Source organism: Carassius carassius, chromosome 2 (genome assembly GCF_963082965.1).
Source record: "Carassius carassius chromosome 2, fCarCar2.1, whole genome shotgun sequence".
Lineage (NCBI taxonomy): Eukaryota > Metazoa > Chordata > Actinopteri > Cypriniformes > Cyprinidae > Carassius > Carassius carassius.
The window spans coordinates 12,072,608-12,095,088 of NC_081756.1; the positions used below are offsets into that span (position 1 = coordinate 12,072,608).

The 22,481-nt window shown below is 40.0% G+C and overlaps 1 protein-coding gene across 1 annotated transcript; it reads left to right on the plus strand.

Moving 5' to 3' along the window:
- Nucleotides 1-1,880: 1,880 nt before the first annotated feature.
- Nucleotides 1,881-22,380, plus strand: LOC132103052 (active breakpoint cluster region-related protein-like). Its single transcript, XM_059507864.1, has 22 exons — nt 1,881-2,214; nt 2,381-2,493; nt 2,765-2,869; nt 3,657-3,896; nt 4,671-4,778; nt 4,861-4,915; nt 5,006-5,058; nt 5,151-5,288; nt 5,406-5,521; nt 7,200-7,356; nt 7,499-7,624; nt 8,567-8,642; nt 8,727-8,822; nt 8,928-8,999; nt 9,237-9,334; nt 9,453-9,557; nt 9,828-9,994; nt 13,980-14,119; nt 14,198-14,332; nt 14,475-14,580; nt 14,750-14,870; nt 22,146-22,380. The coding sequence occupies exons 1-22, from the start codon at nt 2,160-2,162 to the stop codon at nt 22,233-22,235; spliced, it is 2,472 nt and encodes an 823-aa protein (XP_059363847.1). The 5' UTR covers nt 1,881-2,159; the 3' UTR covers nt 22,236-22,380.
- The last annotated feature ends 101 nt before the right edge of the window (nt 22,381-22,481 follow it).

Consider the following 22,481-nt stretch of genomic DNA (forward strand, 5'->3'; position numbering starts at 1 on the left):
GCCACGGGTGTGCCGGTGCCACCCACAGTGGCAGCTGGCACACCAAAAAATAGATGCAGAATTATTTTTTATAGTCTCAATAAAAAAATGTTTACTAAACTTGGGCTATTGTTGTTTACTTAGAAAATATTTATTTTTAAAATCAACCCTTTCACGCGTAAGTTACAAATATTTTAACTGACCCCTTGTTTCCATGGCAACGCGTCATGATTGTCACTTGACACACCGCAGCCACGATAACTAACATATGTATCGCTATTCGTTTTATTTCGTTTTTCATTTTTTATTAAAAATATTCACAAACAAACTTACCATGTCAACTATCTGATATTCCGATTCTTCGTTTAGAAACCTTTATAAATTATCTTGATCTATAACGAGATGAGCGCTGCAGTTCAGAGTCCTGTCAGCCGGATTTAACGTACAGCACTTGAATCTTCGGGCCGAGCCGCATTAAAAGTACTGTCCCCGATTTCTGATGTTTTGTTCTTCAGGCTCCGCACTGCTCTTGGTGCTTAAATGCTTGCTGCACTGCTTGATGTGCTTGCTGTGCGCAATACTTGGTCTGCTTGCTGTCCCTTGCAGGGCTTGGCCCCGTATTGCCGCTTGCAGCTATATTATTTTATATAGTTTTATGGTTTTGTGGGGCACGGTTATGGTTAGGGTTTATAATTTTGCACAGTAATCAGACAATGGCACACCCAGATTTTCATATGCACACCCAGAGTCTCTTTTCTGGCTACACTACTGGTCAGAAACATTATCAATGTTGTCAAAAACAGTAGCATTTAACACTAGTAGGCTATCTGATCTCTAGAAACAAGTAGGTTACAGAATGAAATGAAATACTCTATGCAAACAATAGCCATAAAGAAATCTATATGCAATGTAATTCAGTATAGTAGTTACATTTTCACAAAGTCATACTAAAAAAATCATAAAAGAACTAGACAGTTCTAGAACTAATCTATATAGCAATGATTATTAATTAAAACCATAACAGTCTTATTTATTGTTGCATGATTAATAAACAACTGATAAAATTATTCACCCCTTGAACTTGATGTTACAAATATAGCCTATAATTAAACAGTGTTCATCCCTTCAAAACAGAAAGAAACATTTTCACAAACATCTGCATCTCTTGTATATTTGTAGGCATTATTATAGCATAGTTCTTAACCCTACCCATCTCGGACCTCACTAATTTTAAAATCCTGTCTAAGGCCATGATGACACTCGTGAACAATTGTATATGTACTGTTTCTGATTTACTGAAGTGGGTTCAAACTGCAAGGCATTTTGTGTGGGAAGATATATGTAGGGTGCTTTCAATATTTCTTGATCAGTAGGTGGCATTGTTGAACAGTGAGTGACTTCCACATTACACAAATGGACTTGTCTAGTGAGATTGAAATATAATCCTTTCTTGCTTTGCCTTTTTATGATGATTAATATAATACATTTGAACTAAATAGTTGTTGTTGCTTTTGTTGTAAACGGACACACTATATTTTCAAATGTTTGGGCTCAGAAAGATTGATTAGTTCAATTTGAAAGAAATTAATACTTTTATGAAGAATATTGTTATTTTCTTCCTATTCATCAAAGAATCCTGAAAAAAAAAAATGTTTTACAAAAAAAATAATAATAATTAAGCAGCAGAACTGTTATTGACATTAATAATAATTAGAAATGTGTCTTGATCACCGAATCAGCATATTAAAAAATCAAAATAGAAAACTGTTATCTAATTTATTTTTATAATATTTGACAATATTACTATTTTTACTGTATTTGTGTTCAAATAAATGCAGCCTAAGATATTTCTTTTAAAAAAACTAACTGCAATAAATAAAATTAATAGAAATCTGACCCCAAATGGACAGCAGTATAAGATTACTTTTTTCCTCTTTTTTTCAAAGCAGGTGAGCTGACATTGCTTCATGTCTTAACAGTCATTGGAAATGTGACATTATTTTCTGTTTTAATGAACATTGCACTTCCCCCACCTATATCTTATTGCACTGTTTGAGAAGCAGGAAGAACAAGAGCTTAGTAACCACAATCAACTGTCAGTGTGAAAGCGAGAGGATTCACTTCACACTGACAACTGTAGCGCTGCACACCGTGACTCTGGCAGCTCTCTGCTGCTGCTTATGGAGCTCTACATGGAGGCTGTGGACTATCTGAAGGCCTGTGGCATCTCGCTTGGTGAGACCATTCAACCCAAATTCACACATCCTTAAAATATGTGTCTGGTTTGTTAAATTCAACCTTATTTATTAAAATAATAATGACTAATAAATAGTTTTGAACTGCCATTGTGCATCTATTACCCTCTTATATAGCTAGAAATCGTGTTATGTTTTTCTGACAGTGACTGAGGATGAGATTGTGGATTCTGAATTACTACAGGATGTGTTCACTGACGGGGCAGAATGGGTTTCTCAAAGCCCTTTGCAAACTGAGCCATTCTTGCCAACTACTCCAGTAAGACTGCAGTGCATGGAATGTTTACAGATTTTATGAATCTGATTTGAATGATGTATCACTGAGTTCTTGCCTATTTGCTGTTTTTGCTACTGTCCCTGGCGTTTATCATGATAATGCACTAAACAATTTAAATACATGATTTACATGTTTCCACCTACTGAGCTGACTGGCTTTTATTCTAAGTGCTGGATTATTTGAATGATGTGAATCTCCAGCATGGTCACCATTCAGTTATACGGCTTGAGGACAATGTTTTAATGATTTCCAGACAACCGAGAGTCCAGATGACCTGCTTCAAAAGAGAACAGTGGTTCTGAAAGGGGTTCTGATCAGTGAGGAGATCTACTTGACAGAGCTTGAGACACTGCTTACGGTAATATGGCGCTTTTTTTCTCCATTCGTTTCTCTGCGCATATTTATAAATATTATTTCCTGGCCTAAGGACTTCCTCAACATGGTATCAGAAAACTCTTAACTTTACAGACTTTCTAAATTGGAAGTTATGAAGTACAAACCGCGGTGGTAAACATCAGATATCAGAGAAAGATAAATGTTATTTTTAGTGTATGTTACTAAGCCTACATATAAGTTACTTCCTTTATTAAAAACATAAAGCTTGACTGTGATGCCATTTGTGGCATTGGTAGCAATTTATTGCTTTGTTTGCAAATGCCTCAGGAATATTCATAGTTTTTCGGTCCATACTTAGTTAGTTAGTTCTTCTCAAGCTCAAAACATCCTTTAGCACTTATTTTTTATGATTCTCTACCAGTCTGGTACGTTATTTAAATAGAAACTTTGTCGCATCTGCCACTTCCTGTAGGTCAACTTCTGTTTCTCTTAGTATTGCTTCCCTTTCTAGTCAAATCATTAGTGGTTATCATTAAACTAGAGAGTTTCCAAAAAGTCCAGGATGACATGCAACATAATGTTTGAATTACAGAATGCATGAAAAGGGTTGTTTCTCAACCACTTCCTCACGGGAATCGTGTCCGGCATTTTCCTATGAAGATTTCTTAATGTTAATTCTGTCATGTATTTATAAAGTGTTTTTCAGTTACATCAGCTATTTTCAGCACAAGTTTCATTTCAGTTCCCAATCTTACTTTCATTCTTTGACATCTTTCCATTTTCTCTCTATAATTACACTTTCTCTGCAGCCCATGAAAGCTTTGAAGGCAGCAGCGGGAACCTCTCAACCTGTGTTGTCCACTATGCAGGTTAAGACTGTGTTTTATCAAATCCCTGAGCTCAGAGATCTACACAAGGACTTTTTCACAAGCCTTCAGGCCAGACTGCAACCTGATGAAGTGATAGATCCAGGGGCACAACAAGGCCTGGAGAGGGTGGAGGCCCCAGTGATGCAACTTTTATCTGTGGGAGACCTGTTTCTTAAGTTTGTGAGTTGTTTAATATGCAAACCTGTGGATAGTTAGGCTATGAAACTTATCATATCACACAATCATTAATACTACAGAGCAGACACCAGCGGTGATGATAGTTAAATATAGCTTATTTTTTTCTCGACCTAATATCTGTTGTATTATGGGTATGAAATGGGTCATGCAATTCAAATTGTGATACACTTCACGATCGTGATTTGACAAGACTTTTTTTTTTTTTCACAAAATTAAAGTTAGGTTAAATTATAAAAGGAAAAGTGTCCTTTTATATTGCTTGGACAAAATGATGCACATTTCATTGTGAAATTGAAATATGTCAAATAACAAATCTAAACTGAAATTTAAAAAACAAACCCCAAATCAAATAAATAATACAACTAAAAGAAATCTCTTCATATCAACAAACTAAGGCTTTGCCAGTGCTCTTTCCATTTAAAATGAGAGGAAACCCCTGTGTTTTGATCACGATCCAAACAAAGTTTCATGTTAAACTCCCCCAGTTGTATCTCAATTCATTTGGCAACTCAACCCCTTCAATCGTCACATATATGTATCGATTTGAAACTGGCTCGAGATGCATCATTATATCCCTAGTGTATTATGAAGCAATTATGAAATTTGTTGCATCAATTCAATGTTGAGTTCAATCAAATTTCATTTTCACTCTATGCAACCCACATTTTCCCCACAGGCAGTTTGAAAAAAATACAACAAAGCACAGATATATTTATTTGTTTGTATATTGTATAATAGCTTGATGTCATTTTGCAGGTCAACCAGTTAGGAGTTTATCGAGGCTTTATTGACAACTATGAGAATGCAGTGGAGATCGTGCAGAAGTGCATGCAGTCAGATCAGCGGTTCAGGACACTTGCAGAGGTCTTATATTCTTCCCTTTTTGTTGTCTCTATTGTCTTTTAGTGGAAACCACACAGTTACCTTTGTCTCTTGTTATCTTTAGAGTATGATGTCCTCCAAAGGGTCAGACAATGTCAAGACCAAGTACACCTTTGAAGGTAAATAGTTCAATTTTGGCTTCCCTGTATGGTTTTGAATATTCTTTAAACACTGGGAACATTCAATAATTCATACATTGGACTCCACAGCTCTCCTGTATAAACCGTTAGACAGAGTGATGAAAACCACGCTCGTGTTGCACGTGAGACGCTGTTTAAAGTCACAGCGTGCATTCATTTATAAATATTCATCCATGCCTATGGATTTCTTAACATTCTTCTCTGTCCTGCTCAGGATCTGTGGAAGCACACGCCCCCTGATCACCCCGACAGCATCACGTTGCAGGAAGCGCTCCGTCTCTCCAGCAGCTTCCTGTCTGGGGTCAATGAACGGTCGCAGTGCAAACGTTCTGTCAAGCTGAGCAGAGGAGAGGTACCCCTACAACTCACGTGACATGTTTACTCATATGCAGATTTTTTTTAACTTTATTATTAAACTGTAATATTTAGGGTTCATCATAATCATATATACATGTGTGCGCATCCACAGAGACGTCAGCTGATTCGGGATGGGTTTGTGGTAGATGTGTGTGAGAACGGGCACTACCTGAGACATCTCTTCTTGTATACAGACATGCTGCTATGTGCCAGACTGACAAGTGCAGGGTGAGTCTTGGCCGTTCACAGCTCACCTCAAAATATGAAACCATACTTTATATACCAGGGGTATTCAATGGACTACTTGCACAACTTCTTACGCATTCTACTCAGTACAGCTCTGGAGTTTCCGGTCAGCCTTTAGCGCACCTGCATACAGACAATTTCTTATGAGAATGTTTAAGGGCTGCCGAATTATTTTTTTTTTTTTTTACAATTAGTCATACTCTCTGCATTAACTTGAATTATCTTCAATCTGCTGGAATGCTCCTATGAATATATTTATCTTCCAAATATGCATTCTGAATAATAAATATATATATAGTTCTCCACTAACCTGCCGAGTTCCTTCACATTTTTCACTTACTGTTCATATTTCATACCTGTTGGATTTACACTTTTAAATGAATTTGACTGATAACACCCTTACCTTACCCAAACCAAGGTTTTACTATAGTAAAAGTGTAGTAACTAGGGCTGTAGTACTCGAGTCTGGTCTTGGATTTGCACTCGGACTTGTCTCGGACTTGGCCATTGGACTCGCCAAGTCTTCTAGTTGGTCTCGACCGAGTCCAGCAAAAAAAAAAAAAAAAAATGTCTCCTTCAAAACAAAACCAGATTTGCATGATGTCATTACTGAAAACGTGTGGAAAACTCTAGGCGCGCCGCTCTCCTTATTTCCAAAGCACTCTGTAGCCTGGGCTTACGCTCCAGTGGGGTCTGCTGTTGCTAGGCAACCATGATAGCAACCATGACCCGCTCTCCATGAAGACGCAGAAGTTTCAGCAAAGAATAAATGGATTTCCAGCACTAAAAATCCCTTGTAGTAGCTTTGCTAATAGATTCATTTAAAAAATGGCTATCCTTGTACAGCTATGATCATCTGTTTCTCCATCTTAGCTTTCAGCATTCTTCCAGGAAAGGATGTGCATGACCAGCGGTGCACTTACTGTGACCTGAAAAGTTTAGATGTTTCTAATTTAATTTTCTACCTGTTAGATTGTGTTTTATTTACGTCTACACCTATATAGCCTTAAACGTACCCTTTACAATAATGAAATACTAATTATTGTTGTACAGTATAGGGGTTGCAAGAGATTTCTACTAGTTGATTTTATTTTAAAAAAAATGCTTAAGTTACTCGACTACTCGTGGTTCATGCTATTGTAAATGAAAACACATTAAATAGTTTTGTTTTTTTTAGCAATAAACGCTTATTAATGTATAGCCTTATGCAACAATTACATATGTAAATTTTAAAAACTTTCTAATTATGACATTACATATTTACATGTTCATGTAACAGCCAGTATTTGTATCTGTAACAATCACAAAAATTTTCCTATCTGCATTCGGATACAACATCGTACAGTAACTTGATATTTTTTTCATAGTTATCACTGAACAAGTATGTCGTGTTAAACTAAAATAATAATTAATTTCTAAAATAATATTTATCATGCAAGCAGAGAGATGTCATGACAAACGTTTAGTGATTTAGTGACATAATACCTTAAATGTAGATATTAGTAGTTTAAACGTATGTATTAGTACTTCGAAAGTAAATAGTAGTTCCTAAAGTGTTGGGTTACAGCCGCAGTTTTACATAATAATTAGATTTTTTTAACATATTAGTCTGATATGTTGTGAATGTAGTGTATGGGCTTAACTGTGTTTTCATATGAAGGAGGCAGGCACAGTACAGGTTTTGCTGGTACTTGCCGCTGGTCGGCCTGAAGCTGCTCTGGGCAGCTGAACATCTGCCCTCATCAGAATACCAAGTGAAAATTAGTAAAACAAGAGCCAAAATGTACCAGCTCAATCAAGCACTCCAGCAACACATGGTAAGGCCATTCATATGTGACTAAGTGAGATTTTCAGCCATTTAACTAGACAAAAGTAGCCTAGGTGCTAGCTAAATCTAAAAAAAAGTCAAGTAGGAAGTCCCCTTTCAGATAGAAAGATATTTATGTGTGTTTTTTGCAGAAAGGAGGCAAGGTGTCAGTTTCTCGTGCTGTTGATCGCTTGAGGCGCAAACTTGAAGAGTGTGAGATCTGGCTCTTAACAAACACGCCATCTGTTACTTTAGACCTACACAGCACCAGTGGAAAGGTAAAAGCACAACACTTTCACATATGTGAACACACGCGAGCACATCCTATCTATCCAACAAGCATTATTTTTTTTCTATTCATTTTGTAAAGAACGTAATTTTCATCTTTCATGATATAGTTGATATGATATAGATTTTCCAAAGCAGTTAATATGGAGTTTAACAGAATTATCGTTAATACCCTAAATTAATTGAAATGAACTTAAAGGTGACAGTGGCAAGTAAAAAAAACTCCCTAGGTCGTTTATTTAGCTGGTGGAATGACCTCCCAATCTCAATTCATACAGCTGATTCTTTACTCATTTTCAAGAAACATCTAAAGACTCATCTTTTTCGACAGCACTTAACCAACTAATACTAGCACTTTTCCTTTTCTTGTCTTTCCATTTATTAAAAAAAGAAAAAAGAAAAAAAACCTGGCTATGCGTTCTATACTAGACTAACTGAGTCTTGTCATGGCACTTGTATACTGTTGTTGTTCTCTTGTTGACCTGACTGCTTCTATTGTTCTCATTTGTAAGTCGCTTTGGATAAAAGCGTCTGCTAAATGATTAAATGTAAATGTATTTAGATGAAGAAGAAGTCTCGAGAGGAACCAGCATTTTTTGTAAACAAAATCACTATAAGTATGACTAGATTAAACGCCCTTTCACATCAAACGTAATTATTCAGAATGCCTTTTACATTCTAATTCAGAATTTAATTCTAATAATTAATTAATTAGAATAAAATCATGTAACTGTAGAACAATATTTAAAGCATAGTCAAAGAATTGTGTGAAAGTAAAAAAAAAGGTATAAAAGTATATTGCCCTGATAGATAGATAGATAGATAGATAGATAGATAGATAGATAGATAGATAGATAGATAGATAGATAGATAGATAGATAGATTGATACACATCTCTCTTTATTGATCAAAAATGCTTTTTCCCTCCACAGAGTCACACTATGCGTCTATTTTCTTTGTATGACCTGAATGAGTGGAAAGAAGCCATTGAGAAACAGAGTGGAAACTGTGAGTGCACCTTCATCCAACTGTGTATTTTGTTCTGATGATTGTATGATTATAACCCCATGCATGTGTGTGTGTGTTTCCCAGGTATAGAGATGGTTCCTCCAGACCTGCTGTCTGTTACCAGTTCCTGTATCAAACTCAGAATGACTCAACAACCTCCCCTTCACTGCGTTCAGTCCAGTAAAGCACCCTCTGTATCTTTCTTTCATAAATAATGCTCTCACAGTCCTCTCACTCACACTTGTGCACAAGGAACACTCTTCTCTCCTGTTGTGTCTTTCACAGATGAAAGTGCACATATATGTGGGAGCTTATATGTTATGGTTCATTCGGCGTGTGGTCTGCCAAACCTGAGCAGTAAGTGACAAAACATGCGTTGTCTCTACAAGAATAGAAGTTTCTGAGCCACACATCAAACCCACAAACACATCACATATATTCTTGTGAAGCATTTATGCATTGCTTCATCAAACACTGTTTCCACGGTAACAGAGCACAAAAATACAATGTGCCCAAAAAAGCTTTAAATTAAATTAATAAACATAAAAATACCTTTCAGTAAACTTCCTGTCTCTAATTCATTTGACCTTTCAGGTGCATATATGTGTGTAGAGGTGGACGGTTTTGAGTTTTACGACAGGCGAAAACAAACCTGCCTTTCAGCCTTCTGTGTTACACCACAATGGGAGGAGGTGAGTCGGGGGGATGTCATTATGAATTTTTAGAAATTAGATCATGCATTCTGCAATTTGCTTTGTGTTTAATAATCTGAATTGATTTGAATTGATCACTTTGTGTTATGGTGTATAGGAGCTTGTGTTTCAAGTGGATGGAGCTCAGCAGCTGTTCCTGGTATTAGTGTCTCAGTATGAGAATGGCACACAGGATGAGATTGTGGGCAGGGCGGTATTAAATGTGAGTTCATGTACTGTTTGCTTCATTTTGTGTTCTTTTAAATGAGTTGTTCATCCAAACATGAACATCTTGTCATCATATACCAATCCTCATTGTAAACCGGTATTTTTGTTGACACTAAATCTGATTTTTAAAATAACTGACTGTATTCACATAAAAGATTCTATTGCACTAATTTACAGTTTTGGTTCAGTCTGTCCATTTAGTTATTAATGTAATGCAGAAAGGTACTTTATGTGTGTGTGTATACATGTGTGTGTGTGTTTACAGCTGGACCCTGACAACATGCTTAAGAAATGGAAGAAAGTCACTTGTTCTTTGGGCCAAGTTGATGTAACCTTGTCAATCAAGTACATGCCCCACCCTCTTGAGCCTCCAAGCACCTCCCCTCTAGTACAGGAACCAGTGTTCTGTGTACCGATTGGACAAGTGGCAATGTGAGTTTACCCTTACAAAATAAAAGTATTTATTTCTTTTTTAAAGAAATATTACTAACCCCAAGCTTCTGAGCAGTAACGTATATAGATATAGTAGATTCTGGTTGTCAAACATTAATGTAACATCCATAATATGATGAACTGTGATTATTTTGTTAAGCACCTGTGTGAACTCATTTTTTTGTTTCTAATGCAATGAAACTCATGTAATTTGAGAGTGATCGAAGTGTCCAAATACTAGGGACTGTTACAAAAACGAATGAACTTCCTTCCGTCATAAGTGCTTAGTGTGCACGTTTGTGATGCTTGTTTTGTTGTTGTTTTTTTAAGTCATACCATACCAACTTTATTTGTTAAGCACTTTACAAAAACCAAAGTTGACCAAAGTGCTGTACAGAAAAATAAATTAATAAATAAAAATAAAATAGATAAAATAAACATAAGTACCATTAATAACCACACAATAAAAGCATTCAAAGTAACAAATTGAATCAAGTAAATAAAGTCGACTTCTTACTAGGTGTCAAAAGCCAAAGAGAAAAGATGGGTTTTAAGAAGGGTTTTAAAAACAGATAAAGAAGAGGCCTGCTTAACATGCAAAGGCAGATCATTCCATAGTTTAGGGGCAGACACAGCAAAGGCACGGTCCCCTCTGAGCTTACACTTAGTTTTAGGCACAGTCAGGAGCAGCTGATCATCTGATCTGAGAGAGCGGACGGGTTTATAAGAGTGTAGAAGCTCAGAGAGGTATGGCGGAGCAAGACCATTTAGTGATTTAAAAGCAAATAACAGAATTTTAAAATGGATCCTAAATTGAATAGGCAGCCAGTGTAATGAAGCTAAAATAGGGGAAATGTGCTCATGTTTACGTGTGCCGGTTAAAAGACGTGCTGCTGCATTTTGTATCATCTGGAGACTGGTGATGGAGGACCCACTAACCCCCGCATATAGTGAATTACAGTAGTCCAGCCGTGTAGTTACAAAGGCGTGGATAACAGTTTCAAAATGTTGTCTTGACAGAATTGGCTTTATTTTGGCCAGCTGCCTTAAATGAAAGAAGCTTGATTTGACAACAGCTTTGATCTGACTGTCAAATTTAAGCTCAGGGTCCACTTTAACTCCTAGGTTTGTGATAGTAGGTTTAATATAGGGTGCTAAGGAGCCCAGATCTACAGGTGGGGTCCCAGTGGTGCCTCCAAAAACCATCACTTCTGTTTTTTTATCATTAAAATTTAAAAAGTTTAGAGCCATCCAGGCCTTTATGTCGTCGAGACAATTGAGTAGTTGTCCAACAGAGTTATAATTTTTCTTTTTAAGAGGTACATAAATCTGACTGTCATCTGCATAACAGTGGAATGAAATGCCATACTTTCTAAGTATGGAACCAAGTGGAAGCAAATACAGAGAGAAAAGTAGAGGGCCGAGGACTGAGCCCTGTGGGACCCCACACAAGAAAGGAGCAGAGGAGGATACAGAGTCACCTAAGCTAACACAAAAAGTTCGATCCGCTAAGTATGACCTAAACCAATCCAGTGCTATGCCACTGATGCCAACCCACTGCCTTAAACGTGAAATCAATATTTCATGATCCACTGTGTCAAATGCAGCAGTTAGATCTAAAAGCACAATGATAACACAGTCACCAGAGTCAGTAGCTAAAAAGATATCATTAAAAACTCTTAAAAGAGCAGTTCCGGTGCTGTGCAAGGTCTTAAAACCGGACTGGAAAACCTCTAGTATATTATGTTCTTCCAAAAAGGCCAATAGTTGACTGTACACAATCTTCTCCAAGATTTTTGAAAGGAAAGGCAATTTGGAAATAGGCCTGAAATTAGCAAGAACTGACGGATCTAGAGCAGGTTTTTTAATCAGAGGTTGAACTACTGCATGTTTTAAAATTTCAGGGACCACACCCGAGGTCAGACTACTATTTATAACTGCTACAACAGATGATCCTACAGTGGGGAAAACCTCCTTAAATAGTCGAGGGGGGACAGCATCATATGGAGAACCTGAGGGCTTCAAATGACCAACAACCTCCTCTAAAGAGGAAAAAGTCACCAGCTCAAAATGATCAAAGACAGCCGAGCAGGGGACAGAGATTGAAGGGTCTGAAGCTGAAGGGACAATTTGAGACCTAATAGAAGTGACCTTATCAATAAAAAAGCAAAGGAAGTTTTCACACATAACAGGGGATGCTTCCATACAAGCATTCTGCGGGGCATTTAAAAGTGAGTCAATGGTGTTAAACAAAACACGAGGCTTGTGACAATTTGCCAGAATAATATCTGAGAAATGTTTTCTTTTGGCATCTTTCACAGTTTTCTGGTAATGACGCCAGCAATCCCTTAACATTTGAAGAGACACCTGCAGTTTGTCCTTCTTCCACTTGCGCTCAGCTCTACGGCACTCACGTCTGGCGGCACGAGTCATGTCATTTAACCAGGGCTCAGATTTAGTTTTAGGCTGCCTGGATTTTAATGGAGCCACAGTGTCTAAAACAGTTTGGCAGGTGGAGTGAAACCATGAGCAAAGCTCATCTGTGTGCAATACAGACTCGGGAGTGATGGAGTTCTGTTTGAACGCAACCGAGAACTGAACAGCAGTGGAAGGGTTAATCATACGACAGCGCCGTGCAGCAGCGCGAGGTTTAACTGTATGACAGGCAAGAGCAGTCTCAAATAAAACAGGCATATGGTCAGAAAACACTGCGTCACATATCTCTAGATTAAGAACAGGCAAGCCATATGATAAAACAAGATCAAGTGTGTGTCCATGTTCTTGTGTGGGTCCAGACACAGATTGCACAAGATTAAAAGAATCAATGAGGTTTAAAAACCCCTTTGCCATTGGCTTATCAGGACAACACACATGAAAATTAAAATCCCCAACAATAAGAACACGATCATATTTAGGCATGATTTCAGCCCAAAAATCTGAAAAATCATTTAAAAAGTCCTTATTGTACTTAGGGGGCCGATAGACCACAGCACACAACACTGTGTGGGGGTGACCCATCTCAAATAAATTCAGCTCAAAGCTGCTGAAAGCGGAGGACAACAAAATCTGTTTACATTTATAATGACTCTTATATACAGTCGCTATTCCTCCTCCTCGGCCAGATGTTCGCGGGGAGTTAAAGTAGCGGCAATCTTGGTGTACAAATTCAGTGAAAGCGCTAGACTCACCATCGCTCAGCCATGTCTCAGTTACACAGAGGAAATCCAATCCTCGGGACGTGAAAAAATCCTTTAATACAAAAGTCTTATTTGCTAGAGATCTAGCAGTTACCAGCCCAAACCTGACAGGAACCGGGGGGTCCGCGGCAATGGATGTTCGTGAAACCCGACACAGAGAGCGCAAGTTGCTGTGATTCACTCCGCGCCAGCGGAGACGAGGAGAGCAGGGGCCGCGGGGCTGGAACACCTCTTCCGGGGCAACGACAGGTACCAGCCAGGCGTCGACAGGGTCCAGCGAGCGTCGAGGTATAGGCACGACTCCAAACTCAGTCCAAAAAGGCGTAGAACAACATGCAAGACGGGCCTTCAACCTCACCAGCCGGCCGCTGCGTTTTCCCCGGCGGCGGGTGCGCTTTCTTCGGCGCTTACTTCGAGAAGGTGGAGCCGGGGCACACCAAAGGTGAGCCGGGAGCCTCGCCAGGAGGGGGGGCAAAGTTTCACGTCCACCATCATCCAATTTTACTATATTTCCAGCAGAAAATCGCAGATCCAGCAGTGTTTGACGATCGTACACCAGTAGAGAGTCGACATCCCAGGCAAAAAAATAAAACAGACAGCAAAAACACACACAGCAATGACAGTGACAGACGGCAAGCCACGCACAATGGCGCCATCTTGTTTTCTGTTTGTAGTCATGTAGAAACATGTAGAGGTATTTCGTCATTAAAAAAAGGAAGAGGAAAAGGAAAATGGAATTAGAAGAAGTGTTTGAAGGCTTAGTTGTGTCTGTGTTTGTGTGTTTACAGGCAAGAGAGTGTGCTGGTCCCTCACATTGTCCGTTCCTGTGTGGAGGAGGTTGAGAGGAGGGGTCTGAATGAAGAGGGGATCTACAGAGTCTCAGGAGTCAGCAGCGAGATACAAGCACTAAAACATGCATTCAACACTAGTGAGTGTGTGTCTCAAACTGTTCACAGATTCTCACAGTACTTATCTGAAAAGTGTGCTGTTCTCTCTCTTTCTTTAGATTACCGTAAGGCAGTAAGTAAACTGAGGACTGTAGATGTGAATGCTGTATCTGGCACTCTGAAACTGTACTTTAGAGAACTTCCTTTACCTCTTATTCCCTCTGAGTATTTCAAAGAGCTTGCAGATGCACTAGGTGAGCCCTTCACACACCCAAACACACAGTTGCACAGGTCTGTTCGTAAACATGCAGTGTGAGAAAAGTATACATTATGATGATGAAGATGTTGAAGCATTCATAATTATAATACATCTCTCACTCTATCCGGTTGTGGCAGACATTGCTGATCCATATCTCAGGGCTGACAGCATGCTGACTCTGTTGCAGACTCTACCAGATGTAAACCGCAACACTCTCCTCTTCCTCTTACATCACCTGAGACGGTACACAACATCCTTTCAACTCATAACAGTCACACTGATTTAGTTTCACCCCAGACTGACCTGAATATCTTTCGGCGTTGATGATTGTAAATAAGAAAAAGGTGTTTTTCTGTTTTTTTATTTGTCTCTCCTTCTCATGCACATCTTCATTCTTTTTTGTGTTTCTCAGTGTTGCGGAGAGGAAGGAAGAGAATAAAATGTCTCTGAGTAATTTGGCCACAGTGTTTGGCCCCAGCCTCTTGCGCCCCCCAGTGGCCCGTGTCGACATATCTCAAGAAGTGGAGGTTCAGGTGAGTTCAATTTTTTTTTTTAATTACTAAATAAAAGTTTGATGTGTATGGAGCCAAAAGAGTCTCAATAAAGATAAATGCACACACTACATTAACATATGCAAACATAGGATTCATACATGCACACACATAATTCATAAATACACACACAGGATACACAAATGCGCACAAAATTCACAAATATACACACAAAATTTAAAAAGCACAGAAGATTCACAAATGCATACAAAATTCAGAAATGAACACAAAATTCAGAAATGCACACAAAATTCTGAAATACACACACAATTCAGAAATGCAAACAACATTTACAAATGCGCTCAAAATTCACAAATGCACAGGACAAGATTCAGAAATGTATTTCTGATGCACACACACATATATCTTGATTTACAAACTGCTTGCGGTCTGTGAACTTCACTGCATTTGTGTGTGAATTTTGAGACTCCCCTGACTTGGCTCGACACACAAATGCCTTTTTTTAAACAGGGAATGATCTGCAACCAATCAGATATCTCCCTTGTTTTAGCCAATCACAAGAATGCACCCCACGTGGGGGATTGTTTACTTATAAGCCAATCAGCGAACGACTCACTTTCCTCACGCAGCCGGCGACCCACTTTGCGCAGCTGGACACCCACTTTGCGCAGCAGGAGACTCACCTTCCGCAGCCGGAGAGTCACTTTCCTCTTGCAGCGAACGACTCACTTTCCTCACGCAGCGAACGATTCACTTTCCTCACGCAGAGATCAACTCACTTTCCTAAGCGAACGACTCACTTTCCTCACGCAGCCGGAGACCCTCTTTTCGCAGTCGGAGAGTCACTTTCCTCTCGCAGCGGACCACTGACTGTCTCTTCATGTAGGGACCGAATATTATAATTAAAGTGACTTCTATATTGCATCCAAAAGAATATTTATATATATTTAAATATTTCAAAAAGGTGTAATTTTTTTTTACTTTCATTAAAATATTTCAATAAAATGAAATAACTGCCTATTGCAAATTTATGAATCCATGGTTAACTTTTTTTCTGCAGTCACTGGGCTACATGTATTGAGACATTTTTAAATTTATATTTTGTAAAAAATAATAAAAAATAAACCTGAATTGTAATCTAAACATCTGTATTTTCATACAATTTCATAAATAAGTAGGCTATAATATGCCGTACCACAGGCATATCACGCTGTGCCCCCACGTGGAGTGCGTTCTTGTGATTGGCTAAAAGAAGGGAGATATCTGATTGGTTGCAGATCATTCCCTGTTTAAAAAAAGGCATTTGTGTGTCGAGCCAAGTCAGGGGAGTCTCAAAATTCACACACAAATGCAGTGAAGTTCACAGACCGCAAGCAGTTTGTAAATCAAGATATATGCGTGTGTGCATCAGAAATACATTTCTGAATCTTGTCCTGTGCATTTGTGAATCTTGAGTACATTTGTAAATGTTGTTTGCATTTCTGAATTGTGTGTGTATTTCTGAATTTTGTGTGCATTTCTGAATTTTGTATGCATTTGTTAATCTTCTGTGCTTTTTAAATTTTGTGTGTGCATTTGGAAATTTTGTGCGCATTTGTGTATCCTGTGTTTGTATTTATGAATCATGTGTGTGCATGTATGAATCCTGTGTGTGCATATGTGAATGTAGGGTGTGCATTTATCTTTATTGAGACTCTTTTGGCTCCATAGATGTGTCCATTGTAGTACTGTGGTATTGTAAATAGTCGGGTGAAAACATTTCCTTGAAGCTTGACCACTTACATACACGCATGCAGTTTTCTCTGTTCTGGGGTTTGCTTTATAAGAAGTGAAACAACAATTTTCTACACTGAGTGGATACTTGTGTATCTTCCCTACAGTGGTGTGGACTTATGAAATCAGGAGGAAAAATCCCCTGTCTGTTTTTTTTTTACCATTTTCTTTTTTAATCTAATTTATGTTCATTACATATCCACTTGTTCTGGAAAACAAAATAATACAATATTTTGTATGTTCATATGAACACTTAATTAAAGCTTAGTTTAATTAAAATTTAAGCTAATGCATTTTTAATCTTCTTTATGTTTATCATTTTCTTTAAAAAAAATTGCTTTCAACTAGGGCTGCATAATTTGGGGAAAATGTGAAAGTGATTGTGATTTAATTTTTTTCTGAGAAAAAAAAATATTATATTTACATTTTTGCTGAGATAATAATAAGATACCCCCAGGGGTGCCCGAGAGGGGGGGGGGGGGTGAGCACCCCAACAGGACGGACTCAAAGACAACGACACAGAATAAAGGAATAACGACATCGTCAATACAATTCAATCTGAGGTAGGATCTGCAAGAACGAGAGGGGTTTAAAAATCCATCAAGGCAGAATGAGATGCTTGACAGCGACAACGACGACACAACCCACAGAAGTGACTTCTGATAAGACGCAGGAGGAGCCAGGCCCGGAGGCAACCCACAGTGCCCAGAGCCTCCTAGTGTCGCCAATACCTTCTGCTAGCAGCTCACCTGCCACTATAACCCAAGAGACAGTATCTCCCGACAATGCACATGGCCTCCAAAGCCAACAAACTGCAGCCACAACAACTAGCTGTGCCCCTGCGGTCCAACCAAAGATCCAGTGGCCCAAATCCCACAAGAGAGTTGAGTGGCAACAATTTGATGAAGATGTAAGCCAGGTCCTGGAAGGGACAGCCAAGGGTGACGTAGACCACCGATTGAGAACGATGACCACCCTCATAGTGAATATCGCAGCTGAGCGATTTGGAACTGAGGCACCCAAGCCAGCTCCATCTGCATATGCTCCAAGCCACAGAGTAAAGAAAATTCAGTGCCTTAGGGATGAACTCAGGCTGCTGAAGAGGCAATATAAATCAGCAGGGGAAGTCGAGAGAGCCGGTCTAGCGGACCTGAGAGCAATATTAAGGAAGCAACTCTTGACCTTACGGAGGGCAGAGTTCCACAGAAGTCACTGCAACACCTCAAGGCCACCTATAGTGACTCCATCAGAGAACAAACGCTGGGTCCATGCAATGCGCTGATAACCCCACCAGAGCCATCATCAGACTTCGACCTGAAGGAGCCCCGCCTAAGGGAAGTGGAGGAAGTGGTGAGGAGAGCAAGATCAAGCTCAGCACCAGGCCCAAGTGGAGTGCCCTATAAGGTGTACAAGAACTGCCCGAAGCTATTACATCAGCTTTGGAGGGCCCTGAAGGTGATCTGGAGGAGAGGGAAGATTGCCCAGCAATGGAGGTATGCGGAGGGAGTGTGCATACCAAAAGAGGAGAAGTCTGAGAACATCGACCAGTTCCGGGTCATCTCCTTGCTCAGTGTGGAGAGTAAAATCTTCTTCAGTATCGTGGCCAAGAGGCTCTCCAACTTCCTGTTGAGCTGCGTTTGACACTGTCGATCATAACATACTACTAGAGAGACTGGAAAACTGGGTCGGGCTTTCTGGGATGGTACTCAAATGGTTCAGGTCATACTTAGAAGGGAGAGGTTATTATGTGAGTCTAGGAGAGCATAAGTCTAAGTGGATGTCCATGACATGAGGAGTCCCACAAGGGTCAATTCTTGCACCGCTCTTGTTTAGCCTGTATATGCTTCCCCTAAGTCAAATAATGAGAAAGAACCAAATTGCCTATCACAGCTATGCTGATGATACCCAGATTTACCTAGCCTTATCTCCAAATGACTACAGCCCAATTGACTCCCTCTGCCAATGCATTGATGAAATTAATAGTTGGATGTGCCAGAACTTTCTTCAGTTAAACAAGGAAAAAACTGAAGTCATTGCATTTGGAAACAAAGATGAAGTGTTCAAGGTGAATGCATACCTTAACTCTAGGGGTCAAACAACTAAAAATCAAGTCAGGAATCTTGTGTGATTCTCTAGACAGACCTTAGTTTCAATAGTCATGTCAAAGCAGTAACTAAATCAGCATACTATCATTTAAAAAACATTGCAAGAATTAGATCTTTTGTTTCCAGCCAAGACTTGGAGAAACTTGTTCATGCCTTCATCACCAGCAGGGTGGACTATTGTAATGGGCTCCTCACCGGCCTTCCCAAAAAGACCATTAGACAGCTGCAGCTCATCCAGAACGCTGCTGCCAGGATTCTGACTAGAACCAGAAAATCTGAGCATATCACACCAGTCCTCAGGTCCTTACACTAGCTTCCAGTTACATTTAGGATTGATTTTAAAGTACTTTTACTCGTATATAAGTCACTAAATGACCTAGGACCGAAATATATTGCAGATATGCTCACTGAATATAAACCTAACAGAGCACTCAGATCATTAGGATCGAGTCAGTTAGAAATAGCAAGGGTTCACACAAAACAAGGGGAGTCCTCCTTTAGTTACTATGCCGCCCGCAGTTGGAATCAGCTTCCAGAAGAGATCAGATGTGCTAGAACACTAGTCACATTTAAATCTAGACTTAAAACTCATCTGTTTAGCTGTGCATTTATTGAATGAGCACTGTGCGATGTCCGAACTGATTGCAATATATATTTTCACTGTTTTTATTTTTTATTTTATGTAAAATCATTTTCTGTTTTAAATTCATTTTAAATAAGTACAGTTTTAATAATTTTAAAAGTTTTAAAATTGCTTGTTTTATTCTTGTTATTATTTTTCTTCATTACTATTTTACTTTCTTTTATGTAAAGCACTTTGAATTACCATTGTGTACGAAATGTGCTATATAAATAAACTTGCCTTGCCTTGCCTTGAGCAATAAGTACATCGACATGTCTGTGCAAAAGGGAGGAATACCAGGAGTTCCAGGGTGTCTGGAACACACGGGCGTGGTAACCCAGCTCATCAGAGAAGCAAGAGAAGGCAGAGGGGATCTGGCTGTACTGTGGCTGGACCTCACCAATGCATATGGCTCAATACCCCACAAGCTGGTGGAGGTCGCACTGGAGAAACACCATGTACCGCAGAAGGTGAAAGATCTCATCCTGGACTATTACAGCAAGTTCAGCCTGAGAGTCTCCACTGGCCAGCTAACATCTGACTGGCACCGGCTGGAAGTGGGGATAATCACTGGCTGTACCATCTCAGTGACCCTCTTTTCGTTGGCCATGAATATGCTGGTCAAGGCAGCTGAAACAGAGTGCAGAGGCCCCCTCAGCAAGGCTGGAGTAAGGCAACCTCCCATAAGAGCATTCATGGACGACCTCACAGTGACAACAACGGCAGTACCAGGTGCAAGGTGGATCCTCCAGGGGTTGGAGAGACTCATGTCATGGGCACGCATGAGCTTCAAACCTGCAAAGTCCAGGTCTCTGGTCCTAAAGAAGGGGAAGGTTACAGACAGATTCCGTTTCAGGCTGGGAGAACACCAGATCCCGTCAGTCACTGAGAGACCAGTGAAGAGCCTTGGAAAGGTCTTCAACTGCAGCCTGAACGACAGAGACTCCATCAAGGCAACTGGTGCTGAACTGGAGGGATGGTTGAGAACAGTGGATAAGTCTGGGCTCCCTGGAAGATTCAAGGCCTGGGTATACCAGCATGGAATCCTCCCAAGAATCCTCTGGCCTCTGCTTATCTATGAGATCCCCATGACAGTGGTGGAAGGTTTTGAGCAAAAGGTGAGCAGCTATCTGCGTAGATGGCTGGGCTTGCCGCGTAGCCTTAGTAACATTGGGCTACATGGGAACACCAACAAGCTCAGGCTCCCTATTAGCTCAGTCAGGGAGGAGTTCATCATTGCACGGACAAGGGAACACATGCAGTACTCTGGATCCAGAGATGCCAAAGTGTCCGGCACAGGCATTGTTGTGAGGACAGGGAGGAAGTGGAGGGCAGCCGAGGCAGTCCAGCAGGCAGAGACGCGGCTGAAGCACAAGGCCATCCTTGGAACAGTGGCGCAAGGCAGAGCCGGACTTGGGAGTCTAACAGCGACCCGATATGAATCTGCCAGCAGAAAGGAGAGGCAGAGGCTGGTACAGGAGGAGGTGCGAGCTTCAGTCGAGGAAGAGCGAACCAGCAAAGCAGTGGCCATGCGGCAGCAAGGCACCTGGATGAAGTGGGAGCAGGCGATGGAGCGGAGAGTCACCTGGAAGGAAATCTGGAAGTGGAACCCCCAGAGGATTAAGTTCTTGATTCAGGGGGTCTATGATGTCCTCCCAAGTCCATCCAACCTGTGCACATGGGGCAAAATAGAAACACCTGCATGCCCTCTTTGTTCCAAGACAGGGACATTAGAACACATCCTTAGCAGCTGCTCCAAGGCGCTGGGTGAGGGTCGGTATCGATGGAGGCACGACCAGGTCCTCAAATCCATCGCTGAGGCAATCAGTAAGGGGATTAAGGACAGCCGATACACCCAAGCTACAGCCAAGGCCATTCACTTCATCAAGGAAGGACAAAAGCCAGAAAGAACATTTAAAAACTGCTCTGTAGGTTTGCTCTCCACGGCGCGAGACTGGGTGATGACAGTTGACCTTGAAAGGCAACTGAGAATTCCAACACACATCACCCAGTCCAAATTGAGACCTGACATCATCTTGGTCTCTGAGGCCACAAAACATCTAATCTTGTTAGAGCTGACAGTGCCCTGGGAGGAGAGGATGGAGGAAGCTCAAGAGAGAAAGAGGGAGAAATATCAAAAACTGGTGGAGGATTGTCAGAGGAACGGATGGAGGACCAGGTGTATGCCAGTAGAGGTGGGCAGTAGGGGATTTGCCAGTTACTCCCTGAGCAAGGCCTACGGTACGCTGGGCATAACAGGTGCTAGCCAAAGAAGAGCCATAGGTAACAATGTGGAGGCAGCAGAAAAAGCATCCAGATGGCTCTGGTTAAAGAGGGGAGAGCAGTGGGGGCAGTAGAATGCCACTTGGACACAGGCCGGGGTCTGATCAGCCTCGGTCGGGTCGCCTGGACAAGGGTGTCTGTTGTAAGACCCGAAACACCCAGTGACTCCTGGAAACAACACTGATGATGTGTCCAAGGTTGTGCATCAAAAGATGTTTTCTGTAAAGACAAAATAAGCAATCCACTGTAAAATAACAATTCTGTATTTATGGAAATTTAAATAATAGTAATTAATATTACAATACAACTGTAAATTTACAAAAATAATATTTGTGACATATATATGCATAATTAGTCTAACACACACACACATACACACATATATATGTATATATATAATATTTATACATATAATATTTATGTCTTAATTTCATAATGTATTTTTATATTTTATTTTATTCTTTTTATTTATTATTTATTTATTAATTTGTATATGTTCGTGTTTCTCATCAGGTTCAGGTGATTTTTCTCTATCTGCAGTGTCAGAACCTTCCAGAAGCTCTTCTCACAAAACAGCTGGACTTTAATGAGATAGAGACATGAGTCTTCAACAACCAGACTCCTTTTCTGTCTGTGTATCCATGGTCGTCTGTAAATTTGTACAAATTCTGTTTAACTCACTTTATTTTACATATGTTTAATATGTTATTTTCACGCGTTTAATATCATTAAAAGTGACATGACCATGGGTTGACTATATTTTAGTGCTTTAATATTATTGTGCTGCCACATTTACCATTGTTCTGCAAAATGTTGCATGCAAAATCCTGTCAATCCAATAGAAATTTG

Coding starts and splice junctions, on each gene's coding strand:
- LOC132103052 (XM_059507864.1), top strand. CDS start 2,160: ATGGAGCTCTACATGGAGGCTGTGGACTATCTGAAGGCCTGTGGCATC. Junction 9,995..13,979: donor CCGATTGGACAAGTGGCAAT/GTGAGTTTACCC, acceptor GTGTGTTTACAG/GCAAGAGAGTGTGCTGGTCC. Junction 14,581..14,749: donor CTCTTACATCACCTGAGACG/GTACACAACATC, acceptor TGTGTTTCTCAG/TGTTGCGGAGAGGAAGGAAG.